The sequence below is a fragment of the Emydura macquarii genome, unplaced genomic scaffold (assembly GCF_026122565.2).
Source record: "Emydura macquarii macquarii isolate MOO-44397 ecotype Brisbane River unplaced genomic scaffold, CSIRO-AGI_Emac_v2 contig_3134, whole genome shotgun sequence".
Lineage (NCBI taxonomy): Eukaryota > Metazoa > Chordata > Testudines > Chelidae > Emydura > Emydura macquarii.
Window position 1 is genome coordinate 172,294 of NW_027133271.1, and position 18,610 is coordinate 190,903.

Genomic DNA, 18,610 nt, shown 5'->3' on the forward strand with positions numbered 1-18,610 from the left:
AGATCTGGCTCAATCCTGTGAGCCCACAAATCTCTGGGGCAGCTGGGCAGGGGTCCCAGCTAGGGTCAAGGCACGCACCCTTTCCAGTGGCAATGGAGATTTGGACAGCTTGGTGCACTGGGTGTTTTTTTTACTCCACACTGTCACAAGTGAAGTGAGCGGCTCTGTACTCAGCTGATTAAGTTAACACAACAGAAAAGAAATAGGAAGATAACACGGCAAAGATGGGGCCCGATTTGTCCTCAGCTGCACCTTGTGTCATCATGAACACCTGCACGATGCGGATATAAACTGCTGCCAAAAAACCATCACACCAGCACCTTTTTACACAGACTTTGCCCCACCAGCCCCACAACACCGACTGATGCAAGTCAAACACCCACATTAAGCTACCACTGCCCTCCGGCTGGCACTAGTGTGCGGCTGGGTTTGTCTCTTTAGACTGGGAGCTGCTAGAAGCTTTTGTACAGCTGTAGCCTATAGAACTAGCCTGCTTGCTTGCATTATTATAGATATTTTATTCAGCTGTAATGCAAAGTACCTTCCAGGCCACATCCTGGATGACAGCTACCGTTAGTATATATATATTTTCAACCTTTGGTTTAGATAAGTATCAATGTAGAACAGGATAAGACATATATGGTCATAACCTTTACCCTAGACAAGTCAAGGGACATTAAAAGAGGAAGGGGCGGTCCCCGGTTACGCCCAAGAAACTTTACAAGAACACCACAGAACCCACAATAAGCTAGAAATAACAAAGGTGAGATAAAAGACCACCTGGAAAAGGATGTGGATACGTCAATAATACGTACGAACCTAGTAGCCAATAGATTATATGTACCCCAAAAGTTTGGAGGTGGAAAGGCCAAGTATGGGCCAGGAAGGAGGATCCATATTCTTGGGGGTATAAGAAAGATCAAATCCAGCTCATCGGGCAGTCGACTGTCAGCTATCCCTGCTTGACGTTTTATTTAGTGTTAAGATTCATTCTTTATTTTATATTCTTAAAGTTGTAATGTTAGTCTTAGCTTATAGCTCTTAGCTTTGAAGCAGCTCTTATTCCACTCAACTCCAACTTGAGAAATTAGACATCTCTTTCAACCAAGTCCAGGAAGGGTGTGAGTATACTAGTTTAAAGCATATCATAGTTATATCTATCAAATAAGTCTTTACCTTTAAGATTGTATTAATCCATTATCAATTTGATTATTCATTTTATTTTCTCTATATCAGTTCATTTGTTTATTTTATGTTATTTTAATAAATTTATAAAATTATACAAATCCTGGTTATCACGGGAATTCTTCCTGTGTTGTACCCGGTGTCCTTATAAACTCACCTGAAGCCTGATTTAGGACACGAACCTCATAATCCTTTAATTAGAGCAATTGGCAAACCTATTACCCTATTCAATACATTAATAACCATAAAAACAGGCTACCTAGCACTGAGCACCCTGGATCAGCAGTGCTGTGCTTACCTGATCAGAGAAAAAGGTATTAGTAACACTAGTAAAAGAGTAATGTGGCTGGGGTCTAGCCTGGGAACCAGGATGCCTGGGTTCTAGTCCTGGCTTGGCCTCTGACCAGGTGAGTGGTCTTCAGCAAGTCACTTTCCCTCTCAGTGCCTCTATTTCCCGTTCCACATCTTGTTTATTCAGGTGTAAGCTCTTCGGGCTGGCACTGCCTCTCACTAGGTGTGCGTATGTACAGCTCCCAGCACAATGGGGTCCTGACCTCTGCTGAAGTGTTTTATCAGTCATAACAGTGTTACCAGCTCTCATGATTTTATTGCAAGTCTTGCAATTTTTAGAGAGTCGTCTAAAGACCCAGCTGCTGGAGTCATGAGATTACATGATGGCTCAACTGTCTTAAGTAAGCTTCTCACTCTGGCAGGGAACAGATGAAGGAAGCATACCCTGAGAGCTCAAAGCCAACAGAGAGAAAAAGGCCCCAACATTTGTTATTTAGCATAAAACACACAATTTACAGGCCAATCTCATAACTTATGAATGTTCAGGGTTAGCAATACTGAATTACTACTACTACTAATGAGTTACACTCCCCATTCAGCAAATCCTTGAGAGAGAACTATATCAGACCCAATCCTACAAAACACTTACTACTTGGCCCAGTGTTTGCATAACTGCTTTTTCCAGTATCACAGCAGCACAGGCCAGAGTTCCACCTTTTCAGGATTTAGCTATATTTACATACATTAAGCAGAGTTAGAGCTCCAAGAAAAGTAGGGACAAATATTTCTAAGGAGAATGCATTTAGTAAAGTTGTACCTCTCTCTACCAGACAGCCATGCATGCATTTAGCTACTTAGAAACCCTGAAACAATTATCAAGAACAAGTTTTTAAACATTTTGCAGGGGGTCTGAAAGTTTTAGTGCTTACTACTAAAAAGCTCACATGCAAAATAAAATTACATGTGCTCCTGGGCAGATTTACCCATCTCAGTCTCTGCAGCATGGGGTGTGTAGAGCACAGCAGCTCCTTAAACTTAGGAAACAAACAATAGTCCCACACCTTCCTTAAGTCTCTTCACCAACAGCCTGCAATTTGCCCAGCCTGCAGTTCTAATCCTTGTCTTCTCTGGTAGGGCAAGGGAGTCTGCTGCAGTCTAAACCAAACAAGCAAGCCAAATCCCTGGAGCACAGCCCCTTACCTTGCTCCATTGCTGTGTTTCCCATTCCTATTTATTCACTCCTCCCCCTTCTCCGTGAGCTCCCATTGGTTCTACTCTCAGAGAGTGACTCTGGGTGTGTCCTGCTAGGCTCCTTGCCCACAATGGAAATCATCCAAGTAGCTTCAAACAGCTAATGAACACGCCCAGTGCCTGCCACACCCAATTCAATTTCTAAATGATTCTGGCCCATCCGGCAGAGTCGCCCCACGCAGTTCTGTGTTGTGCGGTCTGCAGGAACACACGGGTCCCCTAAACCAAAACGAGTAACTATGCCTCCTCCCCCCCGTTTCTTCTCTTATTTATCTCACTAAATGCTGCAACACAAGCGTGTGGATTAGACTGGCTGCCGTGAGCACCATCTTCTGTGCCCAGGCACAGCCCCGTTAGCTAGCGGATCCAACCGCAGGGCTGAGCCATAGATGTTTATCGGACCGGGACCCATTTTCAGGGCCAGCTTTAAGGGTGGGTGACTGCCCAGGGCACCGTGGTCGGGGCGGGGTTGCCATTGTCATGAAGCAAGGAGCCGGGCAGGCCAGGTGTGGCAGGCTGCGGAAGGGCGCTCAGGGCAATGAGGGAGGACAGGCAAAGGGACCTGGGTGGGGAGGATGTGTGGGGAGATGATGCAAAACTATTCAAGACAGTTAAGTCCAAAGCCGACTGTGAGGAGTTACAAAGGGGATCTCACAAAACTGGGTGACTGGGCAACAAAATGGCAGATGAAATTCAGTGTTGATAAATGCAAACTAATGCACATTGGAAAACATAATTCTAACTATACATATAAAATGATGGGGTCTAAATTAGCCGTTACCACTCAAGAAAGAGATCCTGAAGTCAGTGTGGATAGGTCTCTGAAAACATCCACTCAATGTGCAGCGGCAGTCAAAAAAGCTAACCGAGTGTTGGGAATCATTAGGAGCTTTCCAGCTGTAGATTCTCCGGTCTTCCTCCTTGGATCCAGACCCTTAAACTCCCAACCCCCTCTGGGAACGTCCCTCCAAACTCTGTTCCTTCAACTGCCATCTCGGGCGATGGATTGATGCCGCCCGACCCGTACCCGGGGATTCTCAGGGAGGCTCTGCAGGGATTGCTCTCAAATAACAGGTGTCAATAACGTTGGCCACACCTTGGGGTCCCAGCCTCAGCCAGTGAGTGGCCCAGTCTGTCCGTTTTGGGGCAAATGGCCGGGGCCATAATTCCCCCGTTCATCTTGTGGCTTGACATTGTTGCTGGTATTTCTCCACCTGGTCTAGGCTGGCACCCAGATCACTTCGTAGTCCCTTGCTAGCGTGTCACTGAGTGCCGCGTGGCCACCTGATCTTCTCCTTGCTTGCACATCTCCTGAGAGCTTGCCATAGGGCCCAGATTCCCGCATCCCCACCTGCCCCATGGCCAGTCTCTCAAACGTGACCAAAAATGCACCAGGGTCATCTGTGGGGCCCATTTTCCAGAGGCATCTCCCCGATGCCTGATGACTGATCCCCACCGCAAACTCACCATGTCTTGCAGCAGCTGTTGCTACACCTGGGCTTCCGCCATTATCAATTCCTGCAGGTTTTTCTGTCATGCAGCCTACCAGGGGAGCGAGGGCTGCCTCTCCAAGCAGTGGGACTGCTGGAAGTTCTCCAAGGGCTTCTGCATTTCCTTCCGCTGTGCGACCGTAACGTCTCCCCCTTCAGATTCTCCATCCACATGGATAAAGGCAGGATCCAGGACAAGCCTGCAGGGGCCTACCTGGCTAACCAGTGACCAGAGCGTGGGTTCCCGGCACCCTGTCACAGCCCCTTTAAGAGAAGGGGAGGAACGTTGGACGCTGGAGATTCTTTGCGGTTTGAACCGGGCAGAGGGACTCGCCGGAGAAGGCAGGATAGGGCGACAGGGCCAAGAGGCAGAGAGTTGTGACTAGCCAGGACACGGGAGCGAAGGATGGAAGTGAGAACCCAGGACGGGGCAGCGAGAGAAGAGCAGCAGGAGGAATCTGCCTGAAGAGATCCAGCGAGAGCCTGCGCCCATCCCAGAAAGGCTGGGCCGACGGGTGGAAAAACCTGGGATCCCTCCGCGGCGGATCCCTCACTGCCAGCCGGGGAGGGGCAGCAGCTGGCGGACAGGAGGGATGAGGAGAACGTGCTCCGTTGTCTTCCCACTGAAAAGTGTGTGCTCAGAATAACCGTGCCGGCCTCAGCGAGTCCATTCCCACGGGCGAGCATCACTCCCGTGAGTAAGGGTGGGCAGGATCAGGCCGATTAACTACTGAGCAGAAGGCCCCTTGGTGCAGGGCATGGTCCAAAGCACACGGATATTCTGGCGGGTGGAAGCCCCCCGTGTTTTTGAATGTGGGTTGCTATGGTGAGGAGGGGGTGAAACGAGCAAGTCACCCATGGCCAGGCTGGCGGGTTTGCTATGGAAGCACAGGGGCAGGGGATATCTCATCACCAGGCAGCAAATATCTCCAGTGACGGGACACTAGATAGAGAGAGCTTTGAATTACTGCAGAGGATTCTTTCCCAGGTGTCTGGTGGCTGGATTTTGCCCCCCTGCTCAGGGTCTAACTGATCGCCATATTTGGGGTCAGGAAGGAATTTGGAGTCACGTGACAATCCCAGCTTTCATTTAAAAATAGTAAGTTTTTAGCCCTTCATGCTTGAAAACGTGATCCTCAAAAACTGTCAGGCAAATAAAAAGAATTCCCCCAGATTATTTTAAAATCTCGTGATCTGGGGGGCCAGACCCATGATTTTTGAATGCATAGGGTTGGCAAGGCTTGCCAATATGTGGGGGTATTTATCTTTACAGCCAAGCAAATAATTCACGGGGAATAATTTAAGCTGTGAATCCAGCTTGTTTTCCTCTTCACAAATTCCCTGTAAGAAGCTTACAAGGGACTCAGGTTTATCCCTATTTCAAAAATAATCACTGGGTGATTTCAACCAATAATTCTTCTTCAGGAATCAATTTCCTAGTTAAAATTCAGTGTATGGATTGGATACACAGGTCATGTGACATGGCTTCTGTTCTCCTATTGGATGAACTCTGAGAAATCTGACAGCTGGTGTGAAGGCTCTCCTTTACCCTTTCAGGGGAATATAATGTATTATCAAGGAGGCAGTATGTCCCAATGGGCAGAGCGCTGGCTGGGCAGTCAGGAGAACTATGTGCTAGGCCCAGTTCTGCCACTGATCTGTTGCATGAGCCTGGACAAGTCACCTCTCTGTACCTTAGCTTCCCCATGTGTTTAATAGGGATATTAACATCTACAGTCCTTTGTAAAATGCTTTAATAGATTCCAAGGGCAGAATGCACCACTGTGATCATCTAGTCTGACCTGCTGTATAACATAAGCCAGAAAACTTCCCCACAATAATTCCTTGAGCAGATCTTTTAGAAATTGTCAGTGATGGAGAATCCACCCCGACCCTTTGTAGATTGTTCCAATGATTAATTACTCTCACAATTATAAATGTATGCCTTATTTCAAGTCTGAATTTGTCTAGCTTCAACTTCCAGCCATTGGATTATGTTAAGCCTTTCTCAGTTAGATTCAAGAGCCAATTATGAAATATTTGTTCCCTGTGTAGGCAATCAATCAATCAATCAAGTCACACCTTAACCTTCTCTTTGTTAAGCTAAATAGATGGAGCTCTTTGAGTCTGTCACTATAAGGCATGTTTTTTAATCCTTTAATCATTCTTGTGGATCTTTTCTGATCCCTGGCCTTAGATTTCTCCTTGTGTCCCTTTGCTTCCCTTATCAATTTTCTACAATTCCTAGCCTCTGATTTATATTCATTACTATCAAGTTCCCCTTTCTTCCACTTGTTATATATATATATATTTATAGCTGCCTTCACTTTCTCTCTAAGTCAGGTCTATTTTTTTTTTAACCAATTTTTCTTGATTGTGGCTTTTGGAGCATCTAGTGAGATGTTCTTAAAAAATTACCAATTATCATTCACATTGTTCTCATTAAAATTCTTCTTCCCAGCTGATTTGGCCCCTTATTTGTTTTCCTCTTTATGAAATTGGCCATACTAAAGCACCAAGTATAATAGATGACCTCCTGTGGTCCCTTCCAACTCTCATCTTCTATGATTCAGTACTGTCAGCATAAGATCTCCAGCATATGTCCCTCAAACTGATACCCCCCAAGGATCACCCAGCTTTCCCCCCCTACAGATTGTAGATTGGAAATCTTGGAGCTCTATAGCTGAGACATGCCCTGCCACTACCCACTGAAGTCACTGGAAAGATTCCCATTCACTTTAGCATTGGACTGGGCCATATTACAGCGAGTCTTCATTGTGTTCACCGCGTTCTCCAACATTTTGACCTGTAACCTCGTTTGCTGGAATATTCACAGCCCCTCCTAAGGTATCTGCCTAGATCGACTGGTCTTAGAAACATGTGCATCCCTATCACCATTGCATCCCCTTCTCATACACTCCATTAGACGAGAACAATCCCAGCCACTGTGCTTCGTGGGACTGAGACCCCAGTCTTCTGTGCCAGTCAGCTCACTGGACTGCTGTGGCTAGGGCACATCAAGTTTCCATTGCCAGCGGTGCACAAGGGAGCGACGTGGCTAGCACCACATCCAACCACCTTTGTCTTCCCTCCGCCCCTCAGTGGATCGGGTACCCCTCTGCATCTGAGTGAGCTCTGTGGAGCCTCAGACCCAGGCCATCCGGGATGGTAGCCAAGCATGGGAACGCCCCCCCCGGTTGTGCCAGCACTCTAGCATTTATTCAGGTAGGTCTTGGTAACAAATTGCTGGACAATCATTAATTTATTGCACTAATAAAATAAAAAGCCCTTCTCCAGGCCAGGGCAAAGTGCAATAGACCCAGGGACAAAGCCTAGGCCAGACCCGCAGCTGGATCACCACCGGGCACCAAGGCCACTACGTCTCTCTGGGGATGTGTGCTCTGTTTGAAGGGGGGCAGGTGGGAGTGACCTGGGGGGGGGGAGGCTTACAGAGCTGCTGCTGCGGCAATGCTAAGCCTGTTTCCTGGCTCGGATAAATCTCCTTGTTCAGTGTTGGAGGAAAGCGACTCTCCCGGGGGGCCGCGGCAGCGGAAAGGCCGGCTGGCAGGCAGCTCCCGGGCGGCACCTGAGTCAGGCACCCAGGCCAGGGTGCGCGGCGCGTGGGCTGGGGGAGCCGCTCCCTAGCGCCGGAGGGGCCGACCCGGGGTGGAGCCCAGCTGCAGCCCGACGAGGCCAGGGCCATAAAAGGACAGGCCCGGGCCGGCCGCGCCTTCCCTTCTCCCCGGCACCGGGACGGGAGCGCATCGCGCCAGCGCGCGGGGCTGGGTCGCGCCCCAGCCATGCCCGGAGGCGCCCCTCGGCCCCCGCCGCGCCGGCGGCTCCGCACCAGAGGGGGCTGCAAAAGCTGCCTCCGCCCAGGCTGGGCCGCCGCCGCCTCCCCGGAGCCCAGGTAAAACCCAGCCCGGGCACGGCCGCTGGGCTCGGCCGGCGCCGCACCGCCTGGCTGCGGGCGCATCGCCAAAGGGCGCAGCCGGTCTCCAGCCGGGCCGGAGCTGCGCCTTTACGCACGGCCGGAGCTGCGCCTTTACGCACGGCCGGGCGGCTCTTTCCGGGCCGCGGGCGGGAGAGAGCGAGCCTCGAGCGGCGGGGAAAGTCCGATCCCCCCCAACCCAGTCCAGCCGAGAGACCAGCAGCGCCTCCCCGCCCCGCCGCTGGCGTGTGAACCTCCCTTTCCCGTTCCCACCGGCCGCGCCCACCCCGCTTCGCGGCTCCCACTGGTCTAAAGCCATGTCACTCCCGCCCCGCTTCTGGCGCCGGCCGGGGTGCTGCTGCTGCGCCGCCCGCTCCGGCTTCCTCCCTCCCCCTGCCCGCCGGGGAGTCACCCAGCCGCGCACCCGCCGGCCCGGACTGCAGCCGGGCGGCTCGTCCCGTCTCTGCCGAAGTCGGACGCCCTTTGCTTTCTCCCCCACCCCACCCCTGCTGCAGGGCGGCCATGGAGACGAAAGCGGCTCCCGCGGCGGCCGGCGCCTCCTCTTCTTCTTCCAGCTTCAAAGAGGAGCTGCTCTGCCCCATCTGCTACGACCCCTTCCGCGAGGCCGTGACCCTCTGCTGCGGCCACAACTTCTGCAAGGGCTGCGTGAGCCGCTCCTGGCAGCACCAGCCCCGCCAGGCCTGCCCCGTCTGCAAGGAGAGCTCCTCCCTGGACGAGCTGCGCGTCAACCGCACCCTCAACAACCTGGTGGAGGTGCTCCGCCGGGAGGAGAGCCGCCGGGGCGGCCCAGGACCCGCCCTGTGCCCACTGCACGGCCAGGAGGCCAAGCTCTTCTGCCAGGAGGACAAGGAGCTGGCCTGCTTCGCCTGCCAGCGCGCCAAGCAGCACGAGGGCCACAAGCTGCGGCCTGTGGGGGAGACGGCCAAGGACTACCGGGTGAGTGGCTCAGCGGGGGTGCCAGGCTCCGGGCAGGGTGCTGTCTGTAAGGGATCAGCAGCGTGGGGCCTGCCCCGAGCGACGCACCTGCACAGACGTGCCCGAGCTACACGGGCGCTGGTGGGGAGGGGGGGAGCACGGAGACGTGGGTAGCGACTGGCCTGCACGCTTGGCACGTGCTGGGCGCAGGGACCCGCGGCTACCCCGGGCCAGGGGGGCGCACGCCTGGTACGTGCCCGCCAGTGTGTGGGCTACAGGGACGTGCGTGGGTGTGGGCGAGAGACAGGCCCCTCCACCTTGGATCTCCCAGAGTGAGGGGTATCTTGCTGTGGGGAAGCGGGCGGGGCCTCCGATCGAGGGGGTGCAGGGAGCTTTCTCCCCTTTGCCCATGCAGCGCCTCTCCTGCCAGCGTGTTCCTGACGCGTGGGTTTTGTGTGGCTAGCCCTCCCCGTCGCTAGGCGGGCACCCCAGGCCTGACTCCGTTGCTGTTGCTTGCCTTGTTAGCAGCATGGCAGGAGCTGGGGAGAGCTCTGGCACGGGACAGCCCGGGCTCCGGCCCCCACCATGCCCAGCCGGGACATAGTTTTTCTGTCTTTGGATGAGGAATGGCTCCTTCTCCAGCTTTGATCCTTCCCTGGGCCCCAGTAAAGTTTGCATAGTGCAGGCATGGGGGGGAAGGAAGAGAGCCTGTGGCAGTACAACCATGCTCCGAGGCCTCTCCCCACTCACGTGTCAGGGAGCAGGGCAGCTCTCCAGACCGCGGTTTGGCTCTGAATTCTCTTGCAGGCCGGAAAAGGGAAACTGGAGCCGCTGTGCTGTGTCACTGGCAAAGTGAGTCACCCGGGAGGGGGCCTTGTCTTAATTCGAACGCTGCTGCAGCCGTCGGGGCAGGCTCGGAGATCTGTTTCCTAGCCCCAACCGACACGGCGCAGGACGGGGTAGCGTGGCCTAGTGGTTGAGGCACAGCCCTTGGAGTCAGGCCTCCTGCGCGCTCGTCCCAGCCGTGCCGTGAGCGGGCGTGAGTCACTGAATCTCTCCAGACACTTCCTGTCGTCTATAAAACAGGGAGAATAACAATTGGGGAACGTGGGGCTTGCCAGGCAGGATCAGGCCCAGGGTTCCTCTAGTCCGAGGGTCCCGTCTCTGACGGCGGCCAGGACCGGATGCTTCCGAGGAAGGTGCAGAAAACCCTGCAAGAGACTTTTACTGGCTCACCTGCCCCCAGGAGAAGAGTCTTAGGGGTTGTTTTATAGCCAAAGCAGGAGAATTTAGATTCCTATGCATGCGAGTATCTGCATTCCCTCAGGATGGAGGGAGGCACCCTCGGGCAGCTCCTGCACCGGCCCAGTTCCCCTCGGAGGCAGCTCATGTCATGGCAAGCTGGGAGAGGGAAGGAAGGGAGGGAATCAGCCAGGGATGCACATGGCAATGAGGGGCGAGGCCTGGGGCCAGAAGAGGCCGAATGGGGAGAGGGAAGCTTCACCCACCGCCCATGCACCTCTGAGCATTGAGGCTTGAGGGACATTTGTAAGGTGCTTTGAGATCCCCGGAGGGAAGGGGTTATTGCTGTTGCTGAGCTGGTGTTGGTCTTGTGGCGTGTGTGAGGCCTGGGGCTGGATAAAGAGGCTCTCCTTCCTGCAGGCCAAATGGAGGAACATGGAGAACTCTCTGCGGGACAAGGTGAAGGATTTTGGGATGGTCCGGCGCTCGTATGAGTCCATCTCCAAGCACAACCAGGTGAGAAGCCAGGCGGAAGCGGGTTGGCGGATTGCCAAACCCCTGCCCAAACGGCCGGGCAGATCATGCCAGCAGGCGTCGGCAAAGGGGGCCGTAGCTGATGGCAAAGCTCCAGCTGGCCGTATTGTTTGGCAGGGGGCCCAGCCCACAGGCTCTCAGCTGCTGAGTCTTTCTCACTGCTGCCAGGAGGGGCTGAGCCGAGCCATGAGTGACTGAGTTGGTGCCACAGCCCAGGGCCTCCTGCTCCCCCTGTGTTACCAGCCCCTGAGGGTGGGCCTTGTTTGGAAATGTCTCTCAATGGAGCCTTTCATCCCAGAGAATCTGAAGGCCCTTTGCAAACTGTGCATCGTGGATCACACTCCCCCGGCAGGAATGCAGCTCCCTCTGGGGTGGAACACCGCCCCGTCCCATGCCAGCAATCCCGCACAGCGACGTAGGGGAGGCTAATGGCAGGAGAGATGGGTGGGCTCACAGGAGGGAGAGTTGGCCCCTGTCTGTGCCATGCCTTGGGGTCAGGACTCTGGATTTGTGTCTCCGGCGAGGGATCGGTGATTGGGAGGGTGGGGGCGGGGGCGATGTGGGAGCTGGGAGTGTTGCGTGGCCTCACACCGGCACATGCACCGTTTGACGTATGCTGCAGCCCAACAAGCAGCTGGGAGCCCTGGGCTTTCTCCTTGATCCCATCTTTACCAGCCTGGGCAAGTCTGCATAGATCCTTGGGAACGTACCAGAGCAGCTCCGGGAGCCATCCTGGCCAGCGCCAGAGACCTTTGAAGGTGCCTGAAACCCCACAATGGACAGTGTAGGGAGGTGGAGAGATTCAAAAAGGCACGAATGGGAGCCGGGCACCTGGTTCACCTTCATTTTCAGCGGGAGAGGCCTCCGCCTGCCCTCTCTGCCGTGGAGAGCTGCCCGCTTGTGGAATGCCCTGCCCAGCGATGGGCTGCGCGTGCCTCTTCCTGTCCTTCACCTCGGAGGGTCCTGGGCAGGCAGAGGCCTCTGGATAAGGTTTGGTGACGGGGGCAAACTCTCCCTGGGCACCTGAACTCTACACACAGCCCAGGGTGGAAATGGAAAGCAGTTTACAGGGGCTGTGAAGCCCCTAGTGGGAATCTCAGACACGCCATGTGCCGGCTTGTGGTCGGTCTGTCTGTCTGTCTGCAGGAGAAGGGAGGGAGCTGCAGGCCCGGTTCGAGGCACCTGAGCAGAGCTGCGTGTTGGAAGCCGAAGTCTGACCTAGGAGGGGAGCCAGGGGTCGGGATTGAGGGGCACCGGCAGAGCGACGTGTGGCCCAGGATGGAGCTAGCTGCTTTCCCTGTGGGGGGGACAGGCCCAGCAGTGCCGTGCAGGAGGGTGGCTGACCGCTCTGCCCTGCAAGTATTGTTGCATGTGTCCAAGTCCGTGGGCACAGCCAGCGCCGCGGGGGAGGACTGGCTGGGGGAGACACTGGCGCGGTGAGGGCGGTTGCTGCTGCGAGAGCTCTGGGGGGCTGAGGCGAGGATGGCGTGGGGCGTGCAGGATGGGGGGGATTTATAGCTGTAGGGGAGCTGCTAGTGTCGGGGCACGCAGCCCGTGTGGCTTGGCGTCCATAGTTCTCCAGCGCCCTGCGAATACTTGGCCGGGGGGCTGCGTGTCTGGCTGGTTTAACTATTGCAATCCCGGCACAGGTCTGTCATTTCCCCTACCCCGGAGAGCTCCTGGACTCTCTGAAAGGGACTGAGTGGGTGTGGAGGCTGCTTTCATTTCAGGAGGCTGTTACTGGTTGGGAAATGCTGGCCTGTCTCTAGACTCTGGCTCATGGATGGGAACCCTGAGGGATGATGATTCTTGGAGTTCCCACCTGGGACAATGGCCCTTGCTGGTGTGGGCAGCCAGTGAGGTTCTGTCGGTGTCCAAGGGAATAAGCTGTAACATGCCAGTCATCAGCCGGATTCCCTGTTGGAGCAAATTCATGCCCTGCGGACTGGGGCTAGGGGAGTGAGGCAAGATCTGGGTTCAGCTGCTGGCTCTGTCACAGGCTCTGTGGGACCTTAAGCAAGCTATTTCACTTCATCTGTGTCCACTTCCCATCAGTACAATGGGGCTCCTGCCCCTTTGCCCTGTCTGGTTAGCAGAGCTGCCCAAAACATCCCATTTTTCCCAGGAAAAATGTCAGTTTTGGGATGGAAAAAAAAATGAAAATCTTCATTTATTTTAGAATTGAAATGTTTTGACTTGGGCTTTCAACTCCCTTCCTCCAATTTGGGGTTTTGACTCTCCCCCCTCTTTGCATTTTTTTGGGGGGGCAAAACACTAAATGTTTTCCATGTGGGGAAAAGGAAACTCAGATTTTTGGTTTCAATATTTTGTGTCAAAATATCCAAAGATTCTTCACCCTCAGATTGTTTTAGTGTAACTCAGATTTTGGCAAAACTGACTTTTTGTTAATGAAAACGTCATTAGAAAAATTCTGGTCACTCTTGTTAGGTGGTGAACTCCGTGGGGTGGGGGCCATCGGGCTGAGTGTTAGTGCAACCCCCCAGCAAGGTGCAAGTTCAGTACTAATAACATTCTTCACTTCCTGTCCTCGAGTGGGGTCGTGGTGCTGCATGTCGCCTGGTAGATGGGTGTTGGGTGCAGCGACCCCTTGGTGGCTTCTATCGCCCTCGGGGGTGGGAAGGGCCAGGGCGAAGTCAGGTTGCTGCAATAGTCCTGCTCTTCCTCCCGCCGGGCAGGTTGAGGTCACCAGGCTGGAGGATCAGATCAGGAAGGAGTTCGAGAAGCTGCACGAGTTCCTGTGTGGTGAGGAGAAGGCCGTGCTGTCGGAGCTGCACGAGGAGGCCCGGCGCAAGCAGGACCTGATCGAGGGCAAGGTCCAGAAGCTGTCGGAGGAGAGCAACGCCCTGCTGCACGAGGTCAACCAGCTGCAGGCTGACCTGAAGGAGGACGACCTCTCCTTCCTCACGGTAACACCAGCCTCCAGCCCTCCTCTCCCTGCCTGCACTGCTCACCTCGGCCCCAGCTCAGGTGGGGTGTTGTGTAGGGGATGTGGCAGAACTACAGCCTAGCTCCGCCCACTGTCAAATCTCCGCCCACATCCCGGGCACTGAGACCTAGACCTGATGTGAAGTGGCAGCGAAAAATGACTGTTGCAGTTGTGGGTTTGCTGCAGACGCCAGAGCCACAGAAGATCCTGGGCTGGGGCTGCGGGCTTGACTCACAGCGGGAGAGAAGGTTCCTAGAGGTAGATACGTGAAGCTCAGCTAAGGGGCATAAAAACTGTGGGCCAGGCCCCCAGGTGGGGTAAACTGGCCTAGCACCGTGGCCTTCAATGGAGCTCCACTGACTGACACCAGCTGAGGATCTGTCCCTGTATTTGAATGGTGTAATCGCTTGGGGTGGAAGCAAACTAGTTAGGGCTGGTCTGCACAAGAAGATTAGATCGACCCAGCTACATCACTCAGAGGTGTGAAAAATCCACCCCCAAGCGATGTAGTTCAGCCCCATGTCAACAGTGCTGGTTGATGGAAGGTGGATGACCTACACCAATGGGAAAGGTTCTCCCATTGGCGTAAATAGCATCTACACCGAAGCTGCAGCTGTGCTGCTGTAGTGTTTCAAGTGTAGACAAGCCCTTAGTGTGCTACAGAAGGGGCTGGGTGGGGAGGGGATCACTAAGAGGAATAGGATGCAACCAGAAAGGAAACCTTGCCTGTGTTCTGTGAGCTGGCACCTCTCCTGAGCTGTCTGGGAAAAGCAATCACATTTTCAATGTAAATTCTCTCGAAAACCTGCTCAGAAGCATGTGGTTTTGTTGTGGGGATTTTGCGCTTTGGATTGTCCCAGTCCTGGGCACAAGAATCACGACACACACGCCCTCCCCCCAATCCTGAAGTCAGATAATCCAATGCATAACTGCACTGTCTCCAGGGCCCGTTTCTGCCCACCATTGTCAGTTCCTCCGATGGTTACAAAAGCATTGGGTGGGTTTAATGTGCAACATCTCTCTCGTCTCTTTCAGAAACACAAGAACCGCAAGCGCAGGTAGGTCCCTGAGCGTCTGCAATCCTGACTGTGCAGCTGAACTAAGGTGGGGTTTATTGACTAAAACATGGCCCTCTTCTACCAATTCCCGCAGTGTTACCAACCGTGCGTGAAATAGCTTTATCTGTTACACGGAACCCACATCAAACCTCCCTGCTGCGGAGTACATATGGCTGCGGCTGTAAAGAAGGGGTTCTGGTACTTTCATTGGGGACCTTGTTTTTGAAGGTACAGAGTATTAGCAACTTCAGTGGGCACTGCAAGTACCCAGCACCTCTGCCAATACAGCCCGTGGTGCCTGGGGTCCCAGAGCAATTTAGAAATTGCATGTGGTAGAGATCATAGAATCCTAGAAGATGAGGGGTGGCAGGGACCTCAGGAGGTATCTAGTCCCACCCCCTGCTCGCAGCAGGACCAACCCCAAGTAAATCATCCCAGCCAGGGCTTTGTCAAGCCGCAGCTTAAAAACCTCTAAGGATGGAGATTCCACCACCTCCCTAGGTAACCCATTCCAGTGCTTCACCACCCGCCCAGTGAAAAACTTTTTCCTAATGTCCTACCTAGACCTCCCCCCCTGCAACTTGAGACCGTTGCTCCTTGTTCTGTCATCTGCCACCACCGAGAACAGCCTAGCTCCATCCTCCCTGGAACCCCCTTTCAGGTAGTTGAAGGCTGCTAGCAAATCCCCCCTCATTCTTCTCTTCTGCAGACTAAACAAGCCTAGTTCCTTCAGCCTCCCTTCATAAGTCTTGTGCTCCAGCCCCTCATCATTTTTGTTGCCCTCCGCTGGACTCTCTCCAACTTGTCCACATCCTTCCTGTAGTGGGGGATCCAAAACTGGACACAATACTCCAAATGCATCATCCCCAGTGCCAAATAGAGGGGAATAATCACTTCCCTCGATCTGCTGGCAATGCTCCTACTAACGCAGCCCAATATGCTATTAGCCTTCTTGGCAACCACGGCACACTGCTGACTCATATCCAGCTTCTTATCCACTGTTACCCCCAGGTCCTTTTCTGCAGAACTGCAGCCTGGCCAGTCGTCCCCAGTCTGTAGCTGTGCATGGGATTCTTCCGTCCTAGGTGCACTCGTCCTTGTTGAACCGCATCAGATGAGTGTGAGCTGTGAAATCTGGGTTGGAATCATTCTAATCCCACCCTCCCAGGCTCCACATTGGCTCTGAAGTGCCAGTCCAGGCTAATCTCTAGTACCCGGGCAGGAGTTGCAGCCCCCCATTGGGAATGGCACTAGGCAGCGGTTTATCAGTTCCGGCTGGAAATGAAGGGGCCCTTCTCCAGCTCACACTAGAAGGGCAGTTGCAGACAGCTGGTAAATACCTAAGCTGGAATCTAGCCAGGAATGTGCCATGGAATCTGTGAGGATTTGGTTTCAAAGCCCCATTGAAAGACAGCACCTCTCAGCACAGTGCCCCCTAGCCCCGGGCTGGGCTGACCCTGAGAACAGAGCATTGTCCTGACTCACCAGTGCCCTGGAGATCTCCATCCCTGACACGGCCTTGGCGGTGGGAAACTGGACTGTAACCAGCACCTGCAGGCACAACAGGACGTCCTTCCTGACTCCAATGATCCTTTGCGGTAACCCCCTAGTGCATGGCCTCTCCTGGCTGGATCTGTGTAACCTTGTCCTGCATGTCCCCAGAATTGCCTGCACGGCGGAGGAGCCGGAAGCCATCCCGCCGGGGATGCTGGTTGATGTCCCCAAGTTCCTGGGCTCCCTGCAGTACAAGGTGTGGAGGAAGATGCTGGACATCATCACAGTAGGTAAGGCGCTGAGGGCACGGGGCAGCGAGTGAGGCGGGCAGGTGGTGGCCGATGCACCAGGTAACATAGAGCACGGGGCTGCCCAGACGTCACAGGATGGGAGCACCATGGAGCTTTGCAGGCCAGCTTCTGCCTTTGAAGCCTTCATGTAACAGACTGGGGCTGGTCCGCCTGGAGGCTAACAGCCTACTACTGCTGCTGGACTTGCTTGTTTAGCTCCAGTGGTAAGGGCCCCTGGCATTGAAGGCTGTGGGTTCAAACCCAGCTGATGATCTCGCTGTGGGGTTATTACAGGGGCACATGTAACCCAGGTTGGTTTGTGTTTCATGACACCACATCCTGGGTGTCCCAGGCAGATCCTGATTTGGGATGTCCTTCCAGTAACACTTCAGTGGGCACATCCCCTCCGATCGGACTTCTCATGCCACCACAGTCCTCTAGCCTTCTTGGCTACACCCTGTCTCCGTCTCATCACACCTGAGGGGAATGTGCCTCACGTCCCAGCCCACAGGGACGCTGACTCCCAACTGTCTAGTCCCTGCCCGAAGGGCGTCGTCTGCCTCGGTTTACCCAGCGATGCTCCAGCGTTGGTTGCATTGGAGCCGGGCAGAGGGACCGTCCCATCCCTGCGGACCATGAGCTCTTCCAGCTTACAAGGATCAGTAACTGCACTGGAGCGGCCATCATCCTGGTCGTCACCAGGGATCGAACCTGGGACCTGCAGAGCTAAGGGCATGACCAAACCGCTAGAAGGGGCGGGCTGGGAGAGTGCGGAGATACCCGTGGGAGAGGTCGGGTGATGGAGGCTGGCGGGTGGGATGTGGACAAGCAAAGGCCCCTAGGGGCTGTCACAGACACCTGCCAGCAGGACGCTAGCTCCATAGGGCAGAGCCTGGCACCTCCTGACAAATTTCCTTCTCAGTTCCCTTCAGCTTTGACCCCAACTCCGCCGCGGGCTGGCTCTCGGTCTCCAGCAACCTCACCAGCGTCACCAACGGAAGCTACAAGCTGCTGGTGGACAACCCGGAGCGCTTTTCCTCAGCCCCCTGCATCCTGGGCTCCCGGGGCTTCTCCAAGGGCTCCCATGCCTGGGAGGTGGACTTGGGGGGGCTCGTGAACTGGCGCGTGGGCGTGGCCAAGGAGCGCAGCGGCCGCCGGTGGAACTTCCACCACGATGCCCGCTCGGGCTTCTGGTACATCTACCGCCTGCCGGGTGCGGACAGCGAGACGTGCCGGGTCTCCAACTCAGCCAGGTCGGAGACGGCGCTCCGGGACCTCAAGCGGATCCGGGTGGAACTGGACTGCGACGAGGGCGAGCTCTCCTTCTACGACGCCGACCAGAAGAGCCACATCTACACCTTCCACGAGCAGTTCAACGGCGACGTCTTCCCCTATTTCTACGTGGGCAGCCTGACGCCCGATACGCCGGCCGGGTCCCTCAGGATCTGCCCTCTGCGCGTCCTGATCAAGGAGGACCTTCCACTGTAGGCTGCGCCATACAAGCAGTAGAAAGGTTTCCTTTCTTGGCCACCCCCTTTCCCGTCCTCCATTCCCCCCTGGCCTGCTGCTTCCACGCACCTTTCTGCACTGCGTTCCATCAGGATGTCCTCTTCCAATGGACCAAGCGCCTCCTAGCCCTGGTTTCTTGCTTGAGATTTCTCAGCAGAAGCTGTTACTCTTGGGTTATTTTCTAATGTGTGCCTTCATGACCGATTGTGGCCTTTTTTTGTCTTTTTAATAAACCTCCAGGGTGGCAGGACACAGCCGTGGTCTCCTAAAGGTTGGGGTTTGGGTCACAAATTCCAAGCGTCTTCATTCAAATTTTCGGCAGGAAAAGCCCAGTCAGCTGCAAAACCCGCATCCCACTCTCCTTTTGAAGGTGATTAACTACCTGGCTAGTTAGAAAGTTTTTCCTAATCTCTAACCTAAATCTCCCTTGCTGCAGATTAAACCCATGCCTG

General features: G+C 54.5%; 2 protein-coding genes across 3 annotated transcripts in view; one reads left to right on the plus strand and one right to left on the minus strand.

Moving 5' to 3' along the window:
• Window positions 1-2,671, minus strand: part of PTK2B (protein tyrosine kinase 2 beta) — a 108,297-nt gene extending 105,626 nt beyond the window's left edge. Inside the window, exon 1 of the mRNA XM_067531307.1 lies at window positions 2,538-2,671. The gene's annotated coding sequence lies outside the window, so the exon portion shown is untranslated. The remainder of the gene's footprint in view (window positions 1-2,537) is intronic.
• Window positions 2,672-7,899: 5,228 nt separating this feature from the next.
• TRIM35 (tripartite motif containing 35) lies at window positions 7,900-18,408 on the plus strand. 2 transcript variants are annotated; one of them, XM_067531291.1, is made up of 8 exons: window positions 7,900-8,127; window positions 8,664-9,105; window positions 9,892-9,936; window positions 10,747-10,842; window positions 13,557-13,787; window positions 14,843-14,865; window positions 16,528-16,649; window positions 17,572-18,408. In XM_067531291.1, the coding sequence occupies exons 1-8, from the start codon at window positions 8,018-8,020 to the stop codon at window positions 18,135-18,137; spliced, it is 1,635 nt and encodes a 544-aa protein (XP_067387392.1). In that variant the 5' UTR covers window positions 7,900-8,017; the 3' UTR covers window positions 18,138-18,408. The 2 variants fall into 2 exon arrangements, with proteins under 2 accessions (XP_067387392.1, XP_067387393.1); XM_067531292.1 differs by lacking the exon at window positions 9,892-9,936 and having other exon boundaries at window positions 7,941-8,127.
• The last annotated feature ends 202 nt before the right edge of the window (window positions 18,409-18,610 follow it).